The 20,974-nt window shown below is 36.6% G+C and overlaps 1 protein-coding gene across 7 annotated transcripts in view; it reads left to right on the top strand.

The window, feature by feature from the left end:
- Positions 1-11,684, top strand: part of EVI5 (ecotropic viral integration site 5) — a 184,071-nt gene extending 172,387 nt beyond the window's left edge. For 5 of the 7 annotated variants that reach the window (XM_011355657.2, XM_011355656.2, XM_023528112.1 and 2 more), the window contains one exon: positions 9,657-9,971. In XM_011355657.2, the coding sequence (XP_011353959.1) occupies positions 9,657-9,971 (315 nt within the window). Of the gene's footprint in view, positions 1-9,656 lie in introns of all 7 variants that reach the window. The other 2 variants (XM_011355654.2, XM_011355655.2) reach the window with 1 other exon arrangement.
- The last annotated feature ends 9,290 nt before the right edge of the window (positions 11,685-20,974 follow it).

The following is a 20,974-nucleotide window of genomic DNA, read 5'->3' as shown; positions in this document are numbered from 1 at the left end:
GAACGTTCTTAATGTCATAGAATGGCGAATCCTTTTCAGAAGGTTTTCAATTTACTTTTCTTGAACCTATCAGAGAAATCACTGTCTGTGGCAACCATAGACTTATGAAATGTATTTCTTAAGTAATAAGACTTGGAAGTCAGAATTCTTCCTTAATACATGACTGCAGAATACATGTTGCGTAGCAGGCATGAAAACAACATTAGTATCATTGTACATTTCCATCAGAGTTCTTGGGTGTATTGTCAATGAGCAGTAATATTTTGAAAGAAGTACTTTTTTTTGAGCACAGGCAGAGCATATTTAGCATAATTCTTAAAGGCCCTAGGATTGTCGGAACGGTAAATGAGCTTTGGCTTCTACTTAAAGCCACCAGCTGCACTAGTTCCTATCGAGAGAATCAGCCTGTCCTTTGAAAATTTGCAGCCAGGCATTGACTTATCCTCTCTAGCTATGAAAGTCCTTCCTACATGGCATTTTCCAATATAAGGCTGTTTTACTACATGGAAAATCTACTGTTTAGTGTAGCCACTTTCATTAATTATTTTAACTAGATCTCAATAACTTGCTGCAACTTCTACATCAGCATGCAGCTTCACCTTGTACTTTTATGTTATGGAGATGACTTATTTCCTTAAACCTCATGCACCAACTTTTGCTAGCTTCAGACTTTTCTTCTACAGCTACCTCACCTCTCTTAGCCTTCATAGAATTAAAGAGAGTCAGGGCCCTGCTCTAGATTAGGCTTTGGCTTAAGGGGATATTGTGGCTGTTTTGATCTTCTGTGCAGACCACTAAAACTTTCTCCATTATCAGGGATAAGGCTGCTTCTCTTTCTTATCTGTGTGTTCACTGGAGTAGTACTTTTAATTTTCTTCAAGAACTTTTTATTTGCATTCACAACTTGGCTAACTGTTTGGCACAAGACACCTAGCTTTGGCCTATCTCATCTTTCAACATGGCTTTCTCTGTAAGCCTAATCATTTCTAGCTTTTGATTTAAAGTGAGAGCTGTGTGACTCTTCCTTTCACTTGAACACTTAAGAGGCCATTGTAGGGCTATTAATTGGCCTTATTTCAATATTGTTGTATCTCAGGGAATAGGGAGGCCTGAGTAGAAGTGGGGGGAATAACCAGTCAGGGAGCAGTCAGAACACACTGCTCGATTAAGTTATATGGGTGAGGATCGTGGCACCCCAAAACAATGACAGTAGTAACATCAAAGGTGACTGATCACATATCACCATAACAAATATAATAATACAGTTTATGCATTGCTTAACTACGGGATACCTTCTGAGAAATGCATCATTAGGCAATTTTGTCATTATGTGAACATCATAGAGAGCACTTACACAAAGCTGGATGGTACAGTCAATTACACACGTGGGCTGTGTGGTACGGACCGTCACTCTTAGGCTTCAAGCCTGTACAGAATGTTACTGTACTGAATACTGTAGATAACTGTAATATAATGCAAGTATTTGTGCATCTAAACGTATCTAAACAGAAAAGGTACAGTAAAAATACAATATAAAAGTTAAAGAATGGTACACCTGTATAGGGTACTTACAATGAATGGAGCTTACAGGACTGGAAGTTGCTCTAGGTGAGTCGGTGAGTCAGTGAGTGAGTGATGAGTGAAAGCCTAGGACTTTACACTGTTGTAAACTTTATAAACACTATACTAGCATTACCATAAACATATAAGTAATGCTTGTGCTATGAAATTACAGTGGCTACAACATCACTAGGTGATAGGAATTTTTCATCTCCCTTATCTTATGGGACCACCATTTCTATGTGGTCCATTGTTGCAGCACATGACTGTAATGAAAAAGTTTGAAATATTGCAAGAATTACCAAAATGTGATGCAGACACACACAGTGAGCAAATGCTGTTGGAAAATGGTGCCGATGAGACTTGCTCAATGCAGTTAACATAGACCTTCAATTTGTAAAAAAAAATGCAATATTTGTTGTAAATATTTGTAAAGTACAATAAAGCAAAGCACAATAAAATGAGTTATGCCTGTATAATTATTTTGATTATATTAGTATTCAGGATCAACATCATTAGCTTACATTTACATCAGTGCTATATAAATTCACAGTGGAACATCAAGCACACAAGTTCTTAAAGTATGCACTTCTTAGGCCTCTCCTCTAGAGTGGAGACTGGAGACAGGCCTGGTAAGACTTGTTTTTCACAAGTTTACAAGATGGTCTTATAATGGAAGTTTGGAAAATACTGTGGAGTTTGGGGGTGGGGGTGGTAATTTGTTTTTCTGAGTCTAGCTTATTTTAAACAGCTTTTTTGAAATACAATTTACATATCACAAAATTCTTCCATTTTAAATGTAAAATTCAATAGCTTTTAGTATATTTACCGAGTTATACAACTGTAACTACAATCTAATTTTTGGAATATTTCTATCACCCCAGAAAGAAACCTTACTCCCTTTCTTCTCCCTTCTCCCCAAGTCCTAGGCAGCTACTAATCCACTTTCTGTCTCTATAGACTTGCCTGTTCTGAAAAGTTCACATAAATGGAATCATGCATTGCCATCTTTTGTATCTGGCTTTTTGGACTCACCTTAATGTAATTGAGGTTCATCCGTGTATCACTACTTCATTCATTTTTATTGCAAAATAAAATCAATTGTATAGAAACAATGTCTTGATGTGATTATTTTACCTGATAAATTTATTCAAGTGATTGCCTTGGTTTTTTCATTTTTCTCTTACAGTGTTTTCTTATTTGTAACTGAGTACCATGTAAATCCCGTTATGTGTTAATCTCTTCTCTTCAAACAATTTAGTCATTCTATTAATTTCACCTTCTTGAAGAAATCTTTCCTCTGACCTGCTCCAGTATACTGCAATGAGGACTGGATGCTTCCGGGTTTCTTGCACAGCTGTCTTCTTAGGGATTACTTTTGCCTCACTTTTGTATTGGACTTTCTTTTTCCTGGATCAAAAACAAAAAGATGTCTTTTTTATTCTTGATGTATTTCAATTTGATGGAGTGTATCACCTACATTTCTGGGAAAAAAAAAAAGTTTATGGAGATAAACCATAAAAAGGTTTCATCTGATTTCAGTTCTCATGATTGACCCAAAAGAGGGTGGGTTTGGGTTTTTTTAAGTCCTTGTAGGTCTTACCTCATTATTTTAACCTCATACTTAATTGATTATTTAAGTATAGACATTTTTTAAGATAATCATAATTTTTTTACATTGTACGATTCAGTGAGCTTTTCTTCAATTATTGTTGGCATACAATAATATCTCCATTTCAGTTGTCTAGCATAGCGATTAGAGATCTATAAAACTCACAAAGTAGTCACTCCACTAAATCAAGTACCCCTCTTCCCCCTTACATGTTTTTTACAACATTGTTGACTATTTTCCTTATGCTACACTTCAGATCTACATGACTATTTTGTATCTATCCATTTATACTTCTTAATCCCTTTGCCTTTTTTCACTGTCCCTTCCAACACCCCCCTCCCGTCTAGTAGCCCTCAAAATATTCTCTGTATCTATGTTTGTTTTCGTTTTTGTTGTTGTTGTTGATTTTGTTATTTAGATTACACATGTATGTGAAATCATGTGGTATTTGTCTTTCTCTACCTGACTTCACTCAGCGCAATACCCTCTAGATCCATCAAGACAATATCTTTTTCCGTCTCCTTCCTTTTAGTCTGTCTGTGTGTCTTTTAATATGAATGAGTCTCTTGCAGGCAGTATATGTAGGGGTCTTGTTTTCTTATCCATTCAGCTTCCCTATCTTTTGGTTGGAGCACTTAATTCTTTTCCATTTGAAGTACTTGTTGATCGATATATAGTTATTATGACTCTTTATTCATTTTTTGATACTTTTTTCTCCTTAAATTCCTCCAACAATTCCTGTAATACTGAATTTTTTAAGTCCTTGGTGTTGATAAATTCCTTTAGCTTATTTTTATCTGGGAAGCTCTTTATCTGTCCTTCAACTCTGAATGATAGCTTTGCTTGATAAAGTATTCTTGGTTGTAGATCCCGAGTTTTCAGCACTTTGAGTATTTTTGTGCCAAGTTCTTTTGTCCTGCAAAGTTTCTTTTGATAAAATAGCTGCTAGTCTTATGGGAGCTCCCTTATAGGTAACTAATTGCTTTTCTCTTGCTGCTTTTAAGATTCCCTCTTTGTATTTAACCTTTGGTATTTTAATGATGATGTGTCTTGGTGTGGGCCTCTTTGGGTTCATTTTTTGGGAGACTCTGAGCTTCCTGGGGTCTTATGTCTGTTTCCTTCACCAGGTTAGGGAAGTTTTCCATCATTATTTCTTCAAATATATATTCAACTTCTTGTTCTTCCTCCTCAGGTACCCCTATGACATGGATTTCGTTACACTTAATTTTGTTCCATAGGCTCCTTAAATTATTAATTACTTTTTTCTTGCTGTTCTGATTGGGTGACCTTGGCTTCCCCATCCTCTATATTGGTGTTTTGATCCTCTTTTTCATTTTGTTGATTCCCTCTAATATACATCTCAGATAATGTATTCTTCATTTATGACTGGTTCCCTTTTATAAATTCCATTTCCATTTTTATGTGTTTTTATCTCTTTGTTAAAATTCTCACTGAGTTCATCTACACTTCCTTTAATTTCATTGAGCATCTTTATAACCAGTGTTTTGAACTCTGCATCTGTTAGATTACTTGACTCCATTTTTCCTTGATCTGTGTTCTGTTCTCTCATATGGTTTCTGCTTCTTTGTCTTCCCATTTTGGCTGCCTTTCTGAGTCTTTTCTATGTATTAATCAAAGCTCCTAAGTCTCCCAGTCTTATTAGTATGGCTTTGTGTAGTCAGTGTCTAGCAGCACAGTTCTGAGAGGGGTTCAGCAGCAGGCCAAGTTTAGTGCCAGCCTGTGCCCCTCTGGGGCCACCTGTTAAGATTCAGCAAGTGATCCACAGATGCTGTGCTTATAGTTGCCTCAAAAGACCACACCAGAAACCTAGGCCAGCTGCCACCAGTGTGAGTCATGGCACTGCTTCACAAGTAACACAGGATTCACTGAGGACACACTTGGATGTGGCTTGAGTAGGGCCCAAGTTGGAGGAGGCAGAGTTTCAGGGAATCATATGGGCAGAGCAACCTCTTATCCAGTTTGCTGATGACTCAGCTATGGCAGCGCTGCATCTGCACACTGAGAGGGAGTAGGGCTCAACAGAGGAACAATGGATACCGCCAGCACTTTTGCCCAAGAGAAAGCCTCGCCTCCAGCTCTCGCTCCAACAACTCATTGTCCCCCTGTAAGTCCCTGGTATCCCCGAGCAGCTAACCTGGCGCTGGTGCTCAGAGCAAGCAGGTCCATCACAATGAAAGTCCAGTTGCTGACACAACCCCTTTAAGAGACATCTGTAGCTGTCAGATGCAGCTGACATAGCCTCTGTCCCACTTAGCCACTCGGGACCGGGCAGCCTTGTGTCCTTGCCCCTTCCTACCTCCTCTTGTTACAAGTTGATTTCTTATTTCTGTCCTTATTCATAGGGCCTCTGTTCATCTAGACCCCCAGGTGACTCTGCTTGTTGTTTGCTCCGTGTTTCCATCTCAACTTTGATGTGGTTTCAAGAGGGGATGAACAAAGCTTCTATCATCTATACCATTTTGCCCAGTTCTAAGATAATTATAATTTTTTAAATGTGGGTTAGAAGTTATTTTTTTCTCAGAATTTTGAAGGCACCTCTCTATAGTTGAGATGTCTGATACCATTCTGATTCTTTATCTTTTATATAAAACATGTTTTTGTTTTGGGCTGGATTCTTTATTCTTTTCTTTTTTCTCAGTGTCCTAAAATTTAATCATGATGTACCCTGGTATAGTTCTTCTTTTATCTATTTTCCTGGACACTTCATTAGAGTATCCTGTTCTTTTTACATAGATGCAGCACCTTCATAAAGAATAAATTAATTTTTTAAGTTTTCTTTTCCCCAGATAGTCTGTTTCCTCTTAATTGCCTTTTTTCTGGCTTCTCTTAGATACTTTCCTCAAATATCTGGTAATATTTGACTCTCTACTCAAACTTTAAGACGGGAGAACTTAAAGAGCTGACAGGAAATTCTGAATGGCTGGGTAGAGTTTGTTGACTTTGACCATCAGTGTAGGGTAATCTAGCTGAGACCCTTCTTTAGGGAATCCCAAGATTCACCAGAGAAGAAGAATCTCTTTACTTACAGTCCAGAGAGTCCTAGTGCCTGTTGTTTCCTTGGTGAATCTCAAAGTTGTTGTTGTTAGTGTCATGACAGTATTCCTATAGCCTTTAACCAAAACTTAGAAAAGGCACTGGGCCTCAAAAGGGTATGCTAAAATATGTATGTGTACTTTCAAGACAGAGTTGGTAGCTTTTGTCAGATTCCTGATCCTGTGCTTGACCCAAAACAGATTTCAAATAAAAGCAAATAAATCATTTCCTAGAGCAGTGGTCCTTACCCTGGGATGTGTGTCATAATTATTCAGCTTTGTTAAATATATATATTCTTAGACCCAGGAGAAAAATTCAGGAAAAGACATTTAAAATGACTTCTCCTTACTAAAAGGTGGAGTTGGCCCAGAACAGTCTGATTATACTCCTAAGATGCTGTCCATTTGTATATACCAGACATACACAGGCAGATGTCCATAGTTCAGAAGCACATTTGTCCTGAATAATTAGAGTTCCATTTCAGATAAATCAGTGCCTTCCTGACTCAGCCCCATTTGGTTGGAACAGAGGATATACCACAGTGATTCTCAAATTGAGTATATCAGAATCTCCTGAGACATTGGTAAAAAATGTAGATTCTGGGGTTTCACTCTTGAGATTTTGATTCTTTATACCTGGGGAGCAATTTTACATTTTTAATAGGTATCCTCTGTTATCTCGATACAGATCATCAGTGGACTGTATTTTGAGATATGCTAACCTAAGTTTGCTACCAATAATATCCTTTAAAGTTTTTCATGATGGAGTTGAGTTGAAAAGGTTAATTTTCTGCTTCTTGTTATTATTTAAATATAATTAGCTCCTAAAAGTCTAGTCGTAAAGATAAGTTAATCAGTATAGCTCTTAGATCCAGGCAACCAAGACTTTCCACTTTAGAGAGCCCAGCTCTGGTCTTGTAGCCAAAGAAGACCAGGGTGTGGAGTCCCAGAGGACATCCCCTCCTGAAGTCTAGCCCCTTTTGGACCACACTGCGAGTACTCAGTACCCTGGAATTCCTTGCCCAGTGTCCACGTTCAGGGCCTGGACAAGCTTCCTCCCTCTCAGAACCAGTGTGCACATTCCTAGGTCCAGGGGATAATTAAAGGATAGCTTCAGTTTTACTAAATAGTCCCTTACCTACACTTTTTTCTTCTGTCTACCAAAAAATTCCTCTATGCCTTTGCTATTCTATATTAGCAGTTCCCAAATAAAGTGTTAATTGCATCTCCTTTGACATGGAGTAAATGATCCCTCAACTTAAAATTAGTTTTTATAATATTTGAGGTCGCTTATTAACATCTGATATGAGGCTCCAGTGTTTTAATTGCAGTAAATTTCGTTAGAGCAAAAGAAAGCTATAGCTTTCCAAACAATTGGGAAGTTGTGGTTCCTCTGCTGTACTCCTCCTTTATAACAGCCAGGAAGAAGGAAGACACATGTTCCATATTATTTCTTCTAAAAGGTCTGGGGAAAAGAGAGAAAGGAAGAGATTAACTGACATAATTTAACACTTGGAGCTGTAAATCATGTGTTGCAATATGGTGATAGGATGTTGCATCAGAATGTGGCAGTTGTAATGCAGTGGGTATCACAACCATGGGGAGGTCTTCGTGGTGCTCTGTGCCCTTTCCCTAAAAATTCAACTCCAAGTTTATATCTCTTCTGCTCTGCCAAGGAGAAAGGTGTTATTTCAGTTATATTGTACCTCACTATAATTTTGTTCTTTTGGCCTAGGGCACAGGAATTTCTTTATAGTTGAAAGTTTGCCTGAGGCCGATATCATTGTACTGAGTCCCAGCATCCTCCTTATTTCCTGTTGTCACATACTAGCCGGGAAGTGTTCATGTTTCTTCACACCTTCCTGGAAGTCTGTAGGGAAAGTTGGGAGGTGCTATGGCAAAGCTGTCATGTCTTTACTCTGAGAACCGTTAGTTTTGAAAGTGTATGTAATATTTCCTGAATATTTCACATTGCCTTTATCTCAGATTTGAAAGATGGTTATGTGACCAGGAATTTGTCCTGAGAAACAAAATTAAAGGTGATAGTAATGATAAAGGTAGGAGACATGGAGTATATTCAGCCAAATTCTTGATAGACAAGGTAGATTTGGATAGTTAATTGTTTTTTATTGTTTTGGATTTTTTTTTTTATATTAGTTTCAGGTATATAGCACAATGGTTAGACATTTGTATAATTTATGAAGTGATTCCCTGTGCTGTACTCTACATCCCGTGACTGTTTTGTAACTACTAATTTGTTTGGTATTTTTTTAACTTCTGTTTTATTGTAGGATAAACTTCATAATTTATGGGAGAAATTAAACAAGTGATAATATCAAAATTAATTTTTATACTTAAAATATAAACTCTTGAGGACAGGGCTGTCTTAATTGCATGGTAGTGGAAGGCGTAGTATCCATGGTGGTGGGTTTTGAAGGAAGTTAGGCAAAGAAGTGACAGATGATAAAGAAATCACCTTAATTTCTGATAAAACTGGTTTTGGAGAATATGGTTTAAATGTGTGACAGTGGGTTTTTCAATACTGAACTCTAGAATTAGCCACACTTGCCCACCCAGTAATAGGTAGTATTTAATCTTCACAGCCCTTCCCACATGAGGGTCTGGCCCTGTAAAACTCCAGGGATAGAGAAAAAGGGCCTGGCTCCCGAAGATGGAAAGAGCAGTACATGCCATTCCTCTTTCCGATTCCACGGTAAAGAATAGAGGAGTGGAGCCAAAAAGGTTACATAATTCCCCCCACATAGAGGGAAGTTATCATTAGTGGGAAGATGCTTTCCTGCCCTAACTGAGTTATAGTGGTGTGGTGGTCTTTAGAATATTGTAACAAGATGGAGACTCATAGCAAATGTTAGTAATTTGTAAATCATTTTCATTATTCACTGAATTATAGAGACATGCTCTTAAGACAGTGTGTGTGATAGTTCATAGTGTGGTCTTTAAGTCCATATCTTCTAGAGATGTTCACTGAAATATTTACAGGTGAACTGATAGGATGTCTGAGATTTACCTCAAAATAATCCAGGGACTGGAGAAGTATAATGTACCAATAATTTCCAGGCCGTGGTAGTTGTTGAAATTTGGTGATTGGGGACATGTGTTCATTATATTATCTCCAGTAAAATGAAGGATTAATTGGAATCTCAGCTTGACTATTAGTTATGTGCCTGTGTCTATTTTGTAATCTCTGAAATGAAGAAAATCTACCATATAGGACTGTTGTGATGATTCAGTTAAAATAATAAATTATGTGCCCATTACATAACACACAAAAATTGATAGTTACTATTAAATCTATAAATGATAAAAGATCAGGGTATCATCTTTCTTAAACATGAAATATTTGCTTCTTTGGGGGAGGGGTGTATTGTTTCCCCTAGTTGAGTATATTAACTTGGATTTTGTTTTGACAGCTCAGGTGCCTAAAAGGCCAGAGGGGCTTCTCAAATCAACCCCCTTTTGATGGAATCCACATTGTCAACCATTTAATTGGAGATGATGAATCATTCCATTCCTCTGATGAAGATTTTATAGATAATTCCTTACAGGAGAGCGGCGTTGGTTTTCCTTTGCACAGAAAATCCGGCCGGATGTCTTTAGACCCCGCTGTGGCAGATGGTAGTGAAAGCGAAACAGAAGACAATGTACTGGAGACCAGAGAGAGCGATGGGGTGGTTCAAAAGGAGCGGCCCCCAAAAAGAAAAGAGTCGTACTCAACCACTGTCTGACCGTCACTGTGAACTAGACTGCGGATTTATTTTAAGGGATCAATTATCATATGATTAAGGGTTTTTGGAACATATCTGTTTCATATGTACATATATATTTTTTTCTCAGTCTTATCTGCTTTTTTACCTTTGCCAAATCTTCACCACTGACTTACCATTGCTATAAAGTAGACTGGAATATGGTTAATGGGAAAAATAAGGTTCTAACAGTATTACTGAATGTTAATGTTTCTTGTTTAGAAAATGCAATTGTATCTAAACGTGGTAACCATTTTGAAGTTCGAAACTATAGAAAATTGAATTTTCTTCAGACAAAACTGCTCTTGTGCAATATTTTATGCTCAATAAACAAATTGTATATTCATGTTTATCAATTTGTTTTCAGGACAGCTGTCTACAAACATTTGACCAAGACATACATCTGATTTACCTAGTGTTTTTGTGTTTGGGGAATTTTTTTATTTTCGATTAAAATTACTGCTTTATTAGTAGGCCACTAGAAGTTTCCAAACACAGTGTCTTTTTTCTGTTTAACTTTATACAAATTAATGGTTATCTGTCTTGGGAGTTTTAAGTTTTGTTTGGATTTCTAATTTTTATGTGCATACAATGCTTCCATATATTGCTTACCACTCAGAGCAGTAGGTTAACTACAAATATATTGAGTTTTTTTGTACATAATTTATAAATCTGTATTGCCTAACATTGACATCATTTTATAAGGAGAATGTACATGTTGCAATATGACTGCCTCCAGCATTCTAACAGGACTTCTGTAAATAGAGGTTAAAAGAAAATTGAAAATAAAGCCAAACACTAATATTTTAATAGCCTTAGTATTTTGCTTAGAATTCACTAGCAGATTCATAACTTAACTGATGCTTGTTCAAAAACACTAGTAGTGAAACTCTTACTTCATGTGTATATAACTAATAAATTTTCCATGATTAAAGAGGTTACAGCACGTATTACTTAGTGCTAATATTCTACTTAATATAATTTAAAGAATGGACTGAAGTCCAAGATACACAACAGTTATATCTGCCAATAATCTATGAACATTATCTTCAGATTCTCTAATTACTAATCTATAGATAAAGCCATAAGAATTCTTTCCTAGCAGTTCTCCCTTTTTTTTTTTTATCATCTAGACTATTTTTCCTAGAAAACTGAATGCCTATCATTGATAAATTGGAGGAAACACCCAAATTATACTTGCACTATGGAAAGACAACAAGAATGTGTTGACTGATGCTTTCTATGCTCAATTTCATCAGCAGCCCATGGAAAAAAATAGCCTTCGAGAATAAGAGGGGAAGGTAGAATTCAGTATACATGGAGGCAGAATTGGGCACAATATGTTGCATGCAAAAAAATTATATGACAGAGTGGAGTGGAAGAGACAAAAATAATTTTCTGCCTAAAACCAGAAGTTAAGCCTCATGGTATCTCCATGGACTAGGCTTTTCCAGCAAGTCCTTTGTAGCTATTTGCTTGAGAAATGAGATTGAAAACATGCCTGCTATGTCTATAGCACAAGGCTAAATTCTAGTACCTAAGTAATTTACCTGTGGTCACAAGTTAGTAAATAGCAAAGATTTTAATTCAGATTTCTCTGATACCAAAGTGTTTGAAAAGGTTCAGCTAATGAATTTCTAAATCCCCTGCATTACTGACAATTAATGTGATTTAAATAAATTTTATTTAAATGTGTTACCTGGATGCATATCTATATCTATGTATAGATATATAAGTACCAACACTCATAAGTTCTACACAGCTTATGAATTAGATACTATTCCCAGAATTGTCTGATTGGTGCTTTTGGGTTACTCTTTTTGTTGTTCATGACTGTCAGCCTAGAGGCTGTTGATGCCCAAGTGAAATGAGATGATTTGATGCACGGCCACATGATTGCTTTGACCCCTACATCAAGAAATCTAAATGATCTAGACCAGGGATAAGCAACTACAGCCCATGAGCCAATTCTAGCAAGCTGCTTGTCTTTATGTGACCCACAAGCTAAGAGTAGTTTTTACATTTTCAAATAGTTGAGGAAAAAATCAAAAGAATAATATTTTGTGTTACATGAAAATCATAAAATTCAAATTTCAGTGTTGGTGAATAAAATTTTATTGGATACCCATGTTTATCCATTTATATAATATCTATGCCTGCTTTTGTGCTACAGCTTTTGGCAGAGTTGAGTAGCCTAAAATATCTACTATCTGTCTCTTTAGAGAAAAAGTTTGCTGACCCTTGATTTAGATACTCTAAAATGTAGGTTTACTTCAGTTTGTCTCAGTAGACGATCGAACCATTTGCTTTTGCTGTTGAACTAATAATTTGGAAACCTAAAATTTCCTGATGAATCTTAGACTCAGGATTATTCAAAATGGAAAGTGTGCCAGCTATTTTATGTCATGAAGTCTTTGACACCGTAGACAAATTAGGAAGGATAGCTGTACCTTTGGGAATGGAGAAAGAATTCTAGAATCTTAGCACTGTTCTTTAGAGTATGTATCATTGACATTTAAGGTATTCTTAACTGAATCATTGTTATCATTTGACTTTAAAAGTAAGAACATCTTTCTGGAGTCACAGTTGAATTCTAAATTTTGAAAGGTATTCTTAGAGAATTTCATGAGTACTGTTTCTGGTTAGGAATTAGGTATTAAAAGAATCATGGTAAGTAAATCTTAATCCATTGATACTCTTGTAATTTGGACAATGAAAACGAGAAACAATCTTCTCATTCAAGATCTTTCATTAAAATACTCCTTCGAAGGGTTTAAAATCTTCCTGGCCTTAGGATGCAACAGGTTACTCTGCTCTGATTGGGTTCCATTTCCTTCAGATTAAGACTTTGAGGCATGGGACAATGTTTTCTTGATAGATTTTAATTAGTGTCTGTTATTTTATGTCATTTAAATGGTATTAAGTTAAACAGTTATTGGGCTGGGGCGGGGGGCGAGGGGAGTGGCAGAAATAAATGAAATTTTTAAAACTCACAATTAAAAAACTTACTCCCTTGGGGATAGTTACATCCCTGGCATCATTGCCATCCTGGGTTGAAATGCTGATACCAGAGGCTTACAAGTGACCTGAATAAAATGGAAATTGCATTGTGGTAATGAAACAGAGACCTTTAGATCCAAATACTTCAACAGCTTTTAAAAAGTTAGTGATAAATTTTTTCTTCCTGGAAAAAAGTCAAAGATGTAACTTTACACAATTTCTACCCTTTTATTGATATTATTGATAAATATTAGGCACTCAATATTTGATGACTAATTGAGACAACAAAGTCCCAAATAACTGGCTGGCTGTTTTGGAAGGACAGAAAAAAACTCCAGATAGTGCCTTTGATTGAAAACAAGGTCTTAGACCTTTTTAAGTATTTTATTTCTGACATCATAAGAAATTACTTGGTTCCTCATTTTCCTTTATCTTTTATGTAATACACTATAATTTTCAGATTTAAAATAAATCCCTTTCATGACCAGTTTGATTATTGTAGTACCACACATCTACAGCTAACATTGCAGAAAGTAATGATTTACTTTATTTAAACAATGAGCTTTAGCAAGAAAGTTACTGCTGCTCTCTCATTAACAAAACTAAGTTTTTTTGGTTAATTTTAATTCAATTCATTCTACTGAAATTAAATTTCTGATTAAAAAGTAGAGTGGATGCTATTTATAATCCAGGTTTTTACATCATATCCATGGATCTACCTATCCCTTCTTTTCACTCTAAAGAAGAGATGATAGAATAATATACTATAGAGATGCAAAATTATAAAGTATTTCATTTTACTGTTGGAATTTCTTATTGTAACATTGTATGATAACCTGAAATGTTTACTCGTGCCTTTGCTTTAAATAATTAAAATTTTCCATTTTATAAAAACTTTTGTTTTCTTAAAATATTCAACTTTAAAGGGGAGGTGCATCAAAACACTGTAAAAAATGCTCAGCCTAACACCAGATGTTTATTCATGAGGTTTGTGCTTCATGAGTACAGGCACCGTATCCACCTGGTCCACACACATATAATTAGTGCCAGACAGAGAGTCTGGTATATGATATTTTTCAATTTCATGAGAAGCCAGATATCTAGATTTGTTATTTCCTTCAGGAACATGCTAATTTTTTTTTGAAAATATTAATGGCAATATTTTCATCTCACATTGTACTTTAGGTTATTAAATTAGCAACTTATTCAATAAATATATTTGAATATATACAATCTGGTTATGTATAGAGAGGCTATTATATAAAGTTATGCCTTCTGCATCTTTATCACAATATTGATACCATTTAGTTTAGAGTAGTTCACTATATATTTTTGCTTTATTCCCAAAAGGATTTAAGGCGCTATTGACATTTGAGGCCAAATTATTGCAAGTAGCTGTGCTGTATAGTGTAGGATGTTTAGCAGCATCTCTGGCCTCTACCCACTAGATGACAGTAACACCCCCTCCTTCAGTTGTGACAACTGAAAATGTCTCCCTCCAGTCATTGCCAAATATCCTTGGTAGGGAAGGACTGAGAATGAAAATTGCCCCTGGTTGAGAATCTCTGGTATGAATTTAGAAGTGAGTCAAAAAACAAAGCCACTAGGACAAAAACTAAAAATACATATACCTATTGACAATGGATCACAAATTTGTAGTCAGTGAGAAAACTAAAGCCTGAACCACAATGAGGTGCTACTTTACACTTATTAGGACGGCTATTCAAAACAAAATGAAACAAAAAACAAAAGTGTTGGTAAAGACATAGAAAAATCAGAACCTTGTGCATTGCTGCTGGGAATGTAAAATGGTGCAGCCATTATGTAAAAGTTTCGGCAGTTCCTCAGAAAGCTAAACAATTATCATATAATCCAGCAATTCCATTCCTAGACGTATACTCAAAGCAGAGACACAAACAGATATTTGTACACCAATGTTCATAATAGCATTACAACAGCCAAAATGTGGAAACAACACATGATCATCAACAGATGAATGATCTGTATTGATGAAACCTGGACAAATCACAGAAGAACTTTATGGCCTCCTTGCTGCAACTTGTTCACCAGAGTCCCACACAAAGCCTTGCCCTTCCCGGAAAAGGCTTCTGCCACATTCACACAAGGTTAGCTCCCCACCTCCTCCTAGTCTCTGCTCAAGTATCTCCTGCACAGTGGCCTTTTCTGACCCTTTCTTTTAAAAATGGTTACAGCCACTATGGAAAACAGTATGCACGTTCCTCAAAAATTTTTAAATAGAATTACCTTATGACCCAGAAATTCCACTTCTGGGTATTTATCCAAAGAAGTCTAAAACACTAATTTGCATTCCTATATTCACTGCAGCATTATTTACAATAGCCAAGATAAAAGCGACTTGAATGTCTATTAATAGAAGACAAGATAAAGAAGAGGTGGTACATATATACAATGGAATATTAGCCATAAAAGAGCATGAAATCTTACCATCTGAGACAACATGGATTGACCTAGAGGGTATTTGCTAAGTGAAATAAGACAGAAAAAGATAAGTATCATGTTATTTCACTTATACGTGGAATCTAAAAAAATAAAAGAACAAATGAAACAAACAGACCCTTAGATACAGAGAACAAGCTAATGGTGGCCAGATGAGAAGGGGATTGGAGGGCTGGGTGAAAAAGGTGAAGGGATTAAATACAAATTGGCAGTTACAAAAATAGTCACAGGCATGTAAAGCACAGCATAGGGAATATAGTCAATAATATTGTAATAACTACATATGGTACCAGGTGGGTACTAGACTTATCGGGGGATCACTATTAAGTTACATAAATGTCTAACCACTATACTGTACATATGAAACTAATATGGTGTTGAATATCAACTGTAATTGAAAAAAATAAAAATTAAAAAAATTGAAAAGCCCCTTCCCAGCTTTATTTTTCTCCATAGCATTGATGACTGATATCCTATACATTTTACATCTTTGTTTTTCTTTGTCTACCCACACTAGAATCCAAACTTTATGATGCTTGTCTCTATCCCCAGTATTCAGAACAGTGCCTTATCTTACAATAAATATTCGTTGAATGACTGAATGAAGTTGTTCACTATGAAAATGGGATAAACTACATCTGTGAATTACAAATGCCAGTAGAAACCCCAGAATCTCAGTGCAGCCAATCTACCTCCAAAGTCCTCTAATTACTGAATACTGATTTAGCATGAGGCATTAACCAGGCACTGATGAGGATGCAAAAATGAGACAGACCAACTCCTGTCCTCACATATGGAATGAGAGATACAAGAGTACAGATACGATGCCATGGGAACTCAGAGATTATATCCAGCTTGGAGGAAGGGCCTACTTTGTACCCTCTCCCCTCTCTGCCCATCCTAAAGTTTCATCCTACACAAGGGTGGGGCCCATGATCCCTGTCACAACTGTCTTGTATGCTCCATTGTCTCCTATTCAAGGATCTGCTCTTACATAGGTACTATTGTCTCCTTGTTTGGTTTCATAGTTACATCTCTCTGTCACTGTAGATTTTACCAAAGATGTCTAGAAATGAAGCATCTTAAATCAGTGTGTAGGATTTCAGGTCCAGAGAACCTTTTTATTACCTCCTGAATTGACTCTTAGAAGGTAGCTGCTGCTGTGTCCACAGTAAGATCAGTCAGCGGCTGTGTCCTCACTCCCTTGTCACCCAGGGCTGGCCACTTTTTCAGAGACTTGGAAAAGGTCTTCTGAGGCTGTCTTCAGTAACAGGAGAGAGCAGGGCCAGGTGGAAAGAAACTAGTTGGCTTTAAAGATGTTGTTTCTCTGATTTTTTTAAAAAAGGAAATGCATACTGTACACATGAGAGACTCCAAGGCTGAGAGAGGAGGTGGCAGTTGAGATGCACCTGGGAGCTCCTAACTGCTCCCTGCCTCTGCTCCGAGGGGTGGGGCAAGTGGCCATTGCACACGGCAGGCTGGTGCAGAGAAGCCAGTCAAGTCACCGCCCTCGAACCTTGTCTCCTCCTGTACCAAAAGCTCTTCTTCCTCTCCAGGCTGAGGCTTTCCTGGTCTCCAGTGTCACCCCAGGACTGGACTTGGTGTCCTTCCTGTACTTCTACCTTCAGGGTACAATTGTGTGCAGACTTGACCATGTTGATGCTTCCCCCAACTGCCCTGCATCATCTCTTGTTTCATGTGTCTTGAGGTCCAGCTTGTGCCCTTCACTGGAGCTCAGGACTGGGTCAACCACGCTCCATTTACAAAGAGAGTTTTAAAAACTTTGGTGCATGAATAAATGTTGATCTCTGCAACCTCCTTATTACCAGATAAGCTTCTGCTCAGGCTTAGGTTGCTCAGCCTAAAGGAGTCTCTGCACCACATCCCTCTCCCCTGGGTAGTAGCCAGGCCCAGCTACTACCAGAACTGCAAAAGCAAACTGCCAGGTGAGGAAGTGGAAAACCAAACAATGGAGAGGCATCATGTGAAGCATAAATTTATAAATATAAAGAAAAATGTCATGCATTGCTTCCCAGTTAAGTCTTAGTCAATTTGAAGCCTAAGGCCAAGTCTAGCTCTGCCCTTTTCTGGCAAACTGCCTCCAGTTTGTGCTCTTTGGAGGGATGTTCCTGGCAGGGCAGCTCCCCTGGCCAGTGCTGGGATTTGAGTAATCACAGGCCCAAGTGGGGTGTGTGGGAAGGTGTGTTGTTTGGTCTGGCTCACAGCCCTTGACACTCTGTAGCTATTTTAAACATATCCCACAACCTTTTATTTGCTTCACTAATTCTCTAAAATAGAATTGTTTATTTGCGGGTCAAAATTGGAGAAGCTTCTTGTTCATCACCAAACCACTCTTTGGCGAGACTGGAGACAACACATGTACCAGAGCCCAAAAGGTCTGGCGCATAGTGAGTGCTCAATCAATGTTAGCTAAAGAGAGATCATGCATGGCACCTCTGATTCCCCAGAACCGGTACAGGCCTCTCAGTAAACAGTTATTTATTCGAATGTTTCTTCTCCTGCCTTGACTTCTCATCTGCATTCTAGTTCTACATTTCCACTGTCTACATGGTATTTACACATAAATGTATTGCTTGAGGTGATGGTGCGATAGTATCTATTTCCTAATTTCTGCCAGTGGTGGTAATTATATTAGTTGTTATTATCATATCCTAAAATCTCAGGGGCTTACAACATCATTTATCACTCATGCTACATGTCCACCAAAAATTGACTGCTGCCCTGCTCTACATCGTTTTTAATCTAGGACCCACGCTGATGAGCATTTCTGATTGTTACAGCAGATGGAAAAGTGATATGGTGAATGACATGCTGTTTCCCAAAGCTTCTGCCAGGAACTAACACACATCACTTCCAGTCACATTTCATTGGCTAAGGCGTGTCATATGTTTAAGATTCCCCCAGGAAGAGGCAGTGAGTATTTAGAGACATAGTACTTTGTGCCAACGACTATTCTAAGTACATTTTTAAAATAACAGCTTTATCGTAATATAGTTCACACACCATAAAATTCAGCCTTTTAAAGTATACGTTTACATAATTTTTAGTATATGCACAGAATTGTGCAACCATCACCACTAGAGATAATGGTTCACACCAATTTCAGAATATTCACGTCAATATCAGAATATTTTCATCACTCTAAAAAAGATATCCCATATCCATTTGTGGTCACTCTATTCTTTCCTCCAACCACCGCAACTATTAGTAGGTAACTATCCATCTACCTTGTTGCTATGGATTTGCCCATTCAAGAGATCTCATATAAATGGAATTATATAATATGTTACCTTTTGTGTGTGTTTCATTTAGCATAATGTTTTTGAGACTCATTAGTGTCGTGGCATGTATTAGTACTTCATTCCCCCCCTTTTTTTCTTCTCAGTAATACTCCAGTTGATGGGTATACCACATTTTGTTTATCTATTCATCAGCTGATAAACATTTGGATTGTTACTAGTCCTTTGCTATCATGAATGATACTACTTGTGTATGAACACTTGTATATGTGTTTCTGTGTGGACATAGGTTTTCAATTCTGTTGGGTGTGTATTTAGGAGTAGAATTTCTGTATCACATGGTAATTCTATTTACTATTTTGAGGAGCTACCAAATTATTTTAAGTGTCTGCATGCAGTATTTTACGGTCTCACCAATAATGTATGAGGATTCCAATTTCTCCACATCTTCATTAATATTTATTATTGTCTGTCCTTTTTATTTAAGGAATCCTCGTGGGTATGAAGTGGTATCTGATTGTGGTTTTGATTTGCATTTCTGTGATAGCGAATGATATTGAGCATCTTTTCACATTCTTATTGACCCTTTGATTTCTTCTTCGGAAATGTCTATTTAAATCCTTGTTTATTTTTAAATTGGCTTGGGTTTTTTTTATTGTTGAATTGTTAGAATTTTTTATATATTCTGAATATAAGTCCCTTATCAGATATATGATTTGCAAATATTTTTTCCTATTCCATGAGCCATCTTTTTACTGTCTTAATGTCCTTCGAAGCACAAAACTATTTAATTTTGATGAAGTCAATTTTGTCTTTTTTCTCTGGTTGTTTGTGCATATGGTGATACATCTAAGAGACCAATGCCTCATTCAAGGTCACTATATTTTGTCCTAAGAGTTTTATAGTTTCAACTCTTACATTTAGGTTGATGATTCATTTTGTACATGGTATGAGGTAGGGACAAAGTACTTTTTTTAAATAAATCTTTTATTTTGGAATAATTTTAGATTTACTGAAAAGTTGCAAAAATGGTACAGTTTCCATATGCCCTTTACCTAGCTTCCCCTAATGTCTTAACAACTGTAGTACACTTGTCAAAATAAGAAATTATTAATGGTACTATAGTTTTAACTAAACTACAGACTTTTTCAGATCCTACCAGTTTTTCCACTAATGTTCTTTTTGTCTGTTCCAATATCTAATCCAGGATACCACATTGCATTTAGCTAAGTACTTTTTATATATATTAAATCATTTAGTCCTCAGAACATTGTAACTATCTTTACTTTACAGATGAGGAAATTAAGACATTGGAGAGCTTAAGTAATTTGCCCACAGTTATATAGCTAGTAAGTTATGGAATTTTTCTCATTTTCATCATCAATCCCAAATTCTAGGTAAATTACACTACATCCTCCAGTTGCCTCTCAAGAGAAGATATATGAGAGTTAAATGTTATGAGATGTTGCTAGTCTGAAAATATATGTTGCTGTTCTATTTTATTGATAGTTTGGGCAGTATGGCAGAGACTGCCTGACGTTCCTCCAATATCTTTTGGTTCTGGAATTCCACAATGATGTCCCCTGATATGAGGGCTTTTATCGCTCATTGTGTTGGGCCCTCGATGGATCCTTTCAATAGGGAGACTTGTGTCCTTTATTTGTGGGAGTATTTTTCTTATTTCTGTGATAGTTTCCTTTCTCATTCTATTAGTGAGATGTTGAGGCCCCTGAATTACTCCACTATTTTTTTCTCTCTTATTTTTATTATTTGTTTGTTTATTTTTTTCAGAATTGGGAATATATGTACACATTGTTACCTGACCTTATATTTTAAACTTACCTTTTCCTGCATATTTTAATGACTGTCATATGAACATTCCTTAACATATTTAATCAATATTCTATTGTTGTGTTCCCTATTATTGCCAAACCTGCTCAAAGTAAGTTGTGGCACATTTCCTTATGATTTACTACTAAAAGTAGAATTCCTAGATCACAGGATATGTATATTTTAAATACTTTTTTCTGATACATATTGCCAGCTTACTCTCTACAAATCGACATTCCCATTAGTAATAGAGAATAATGTTCACTTTCCTGCAGAACATACTTTTGGAAACAGATAAGCTAATTTGAACTAAAGACATATTATAAATGAAAACTTGTGGTATTCAATACATTTGGGGGAAATTTTCCTCTCCAGTCTGAGAGATTGCCTCATATATTATTATATTCATTTATATTA

The sequence above is a fragment of the Pteropus vampyrus genome, unplaced genomic scaffold, assembly GCF_000151845.1.
Source record: "Pteropus vampyrus isolate Shadow unplaced genomic scaffold, Pvam_2.0 Scaffold22, whole genome shotgun sequence".
NCBI classification, from domain to species: Eukaryota; Metazoa; Chordata; class Mammalia; order Chiroptera; family Pteropodidae; genus Pteropus; species Pteropus vampyrus.
This window is presented reverse-complemented; position numbering and strand designations above follow the sequence as displayed.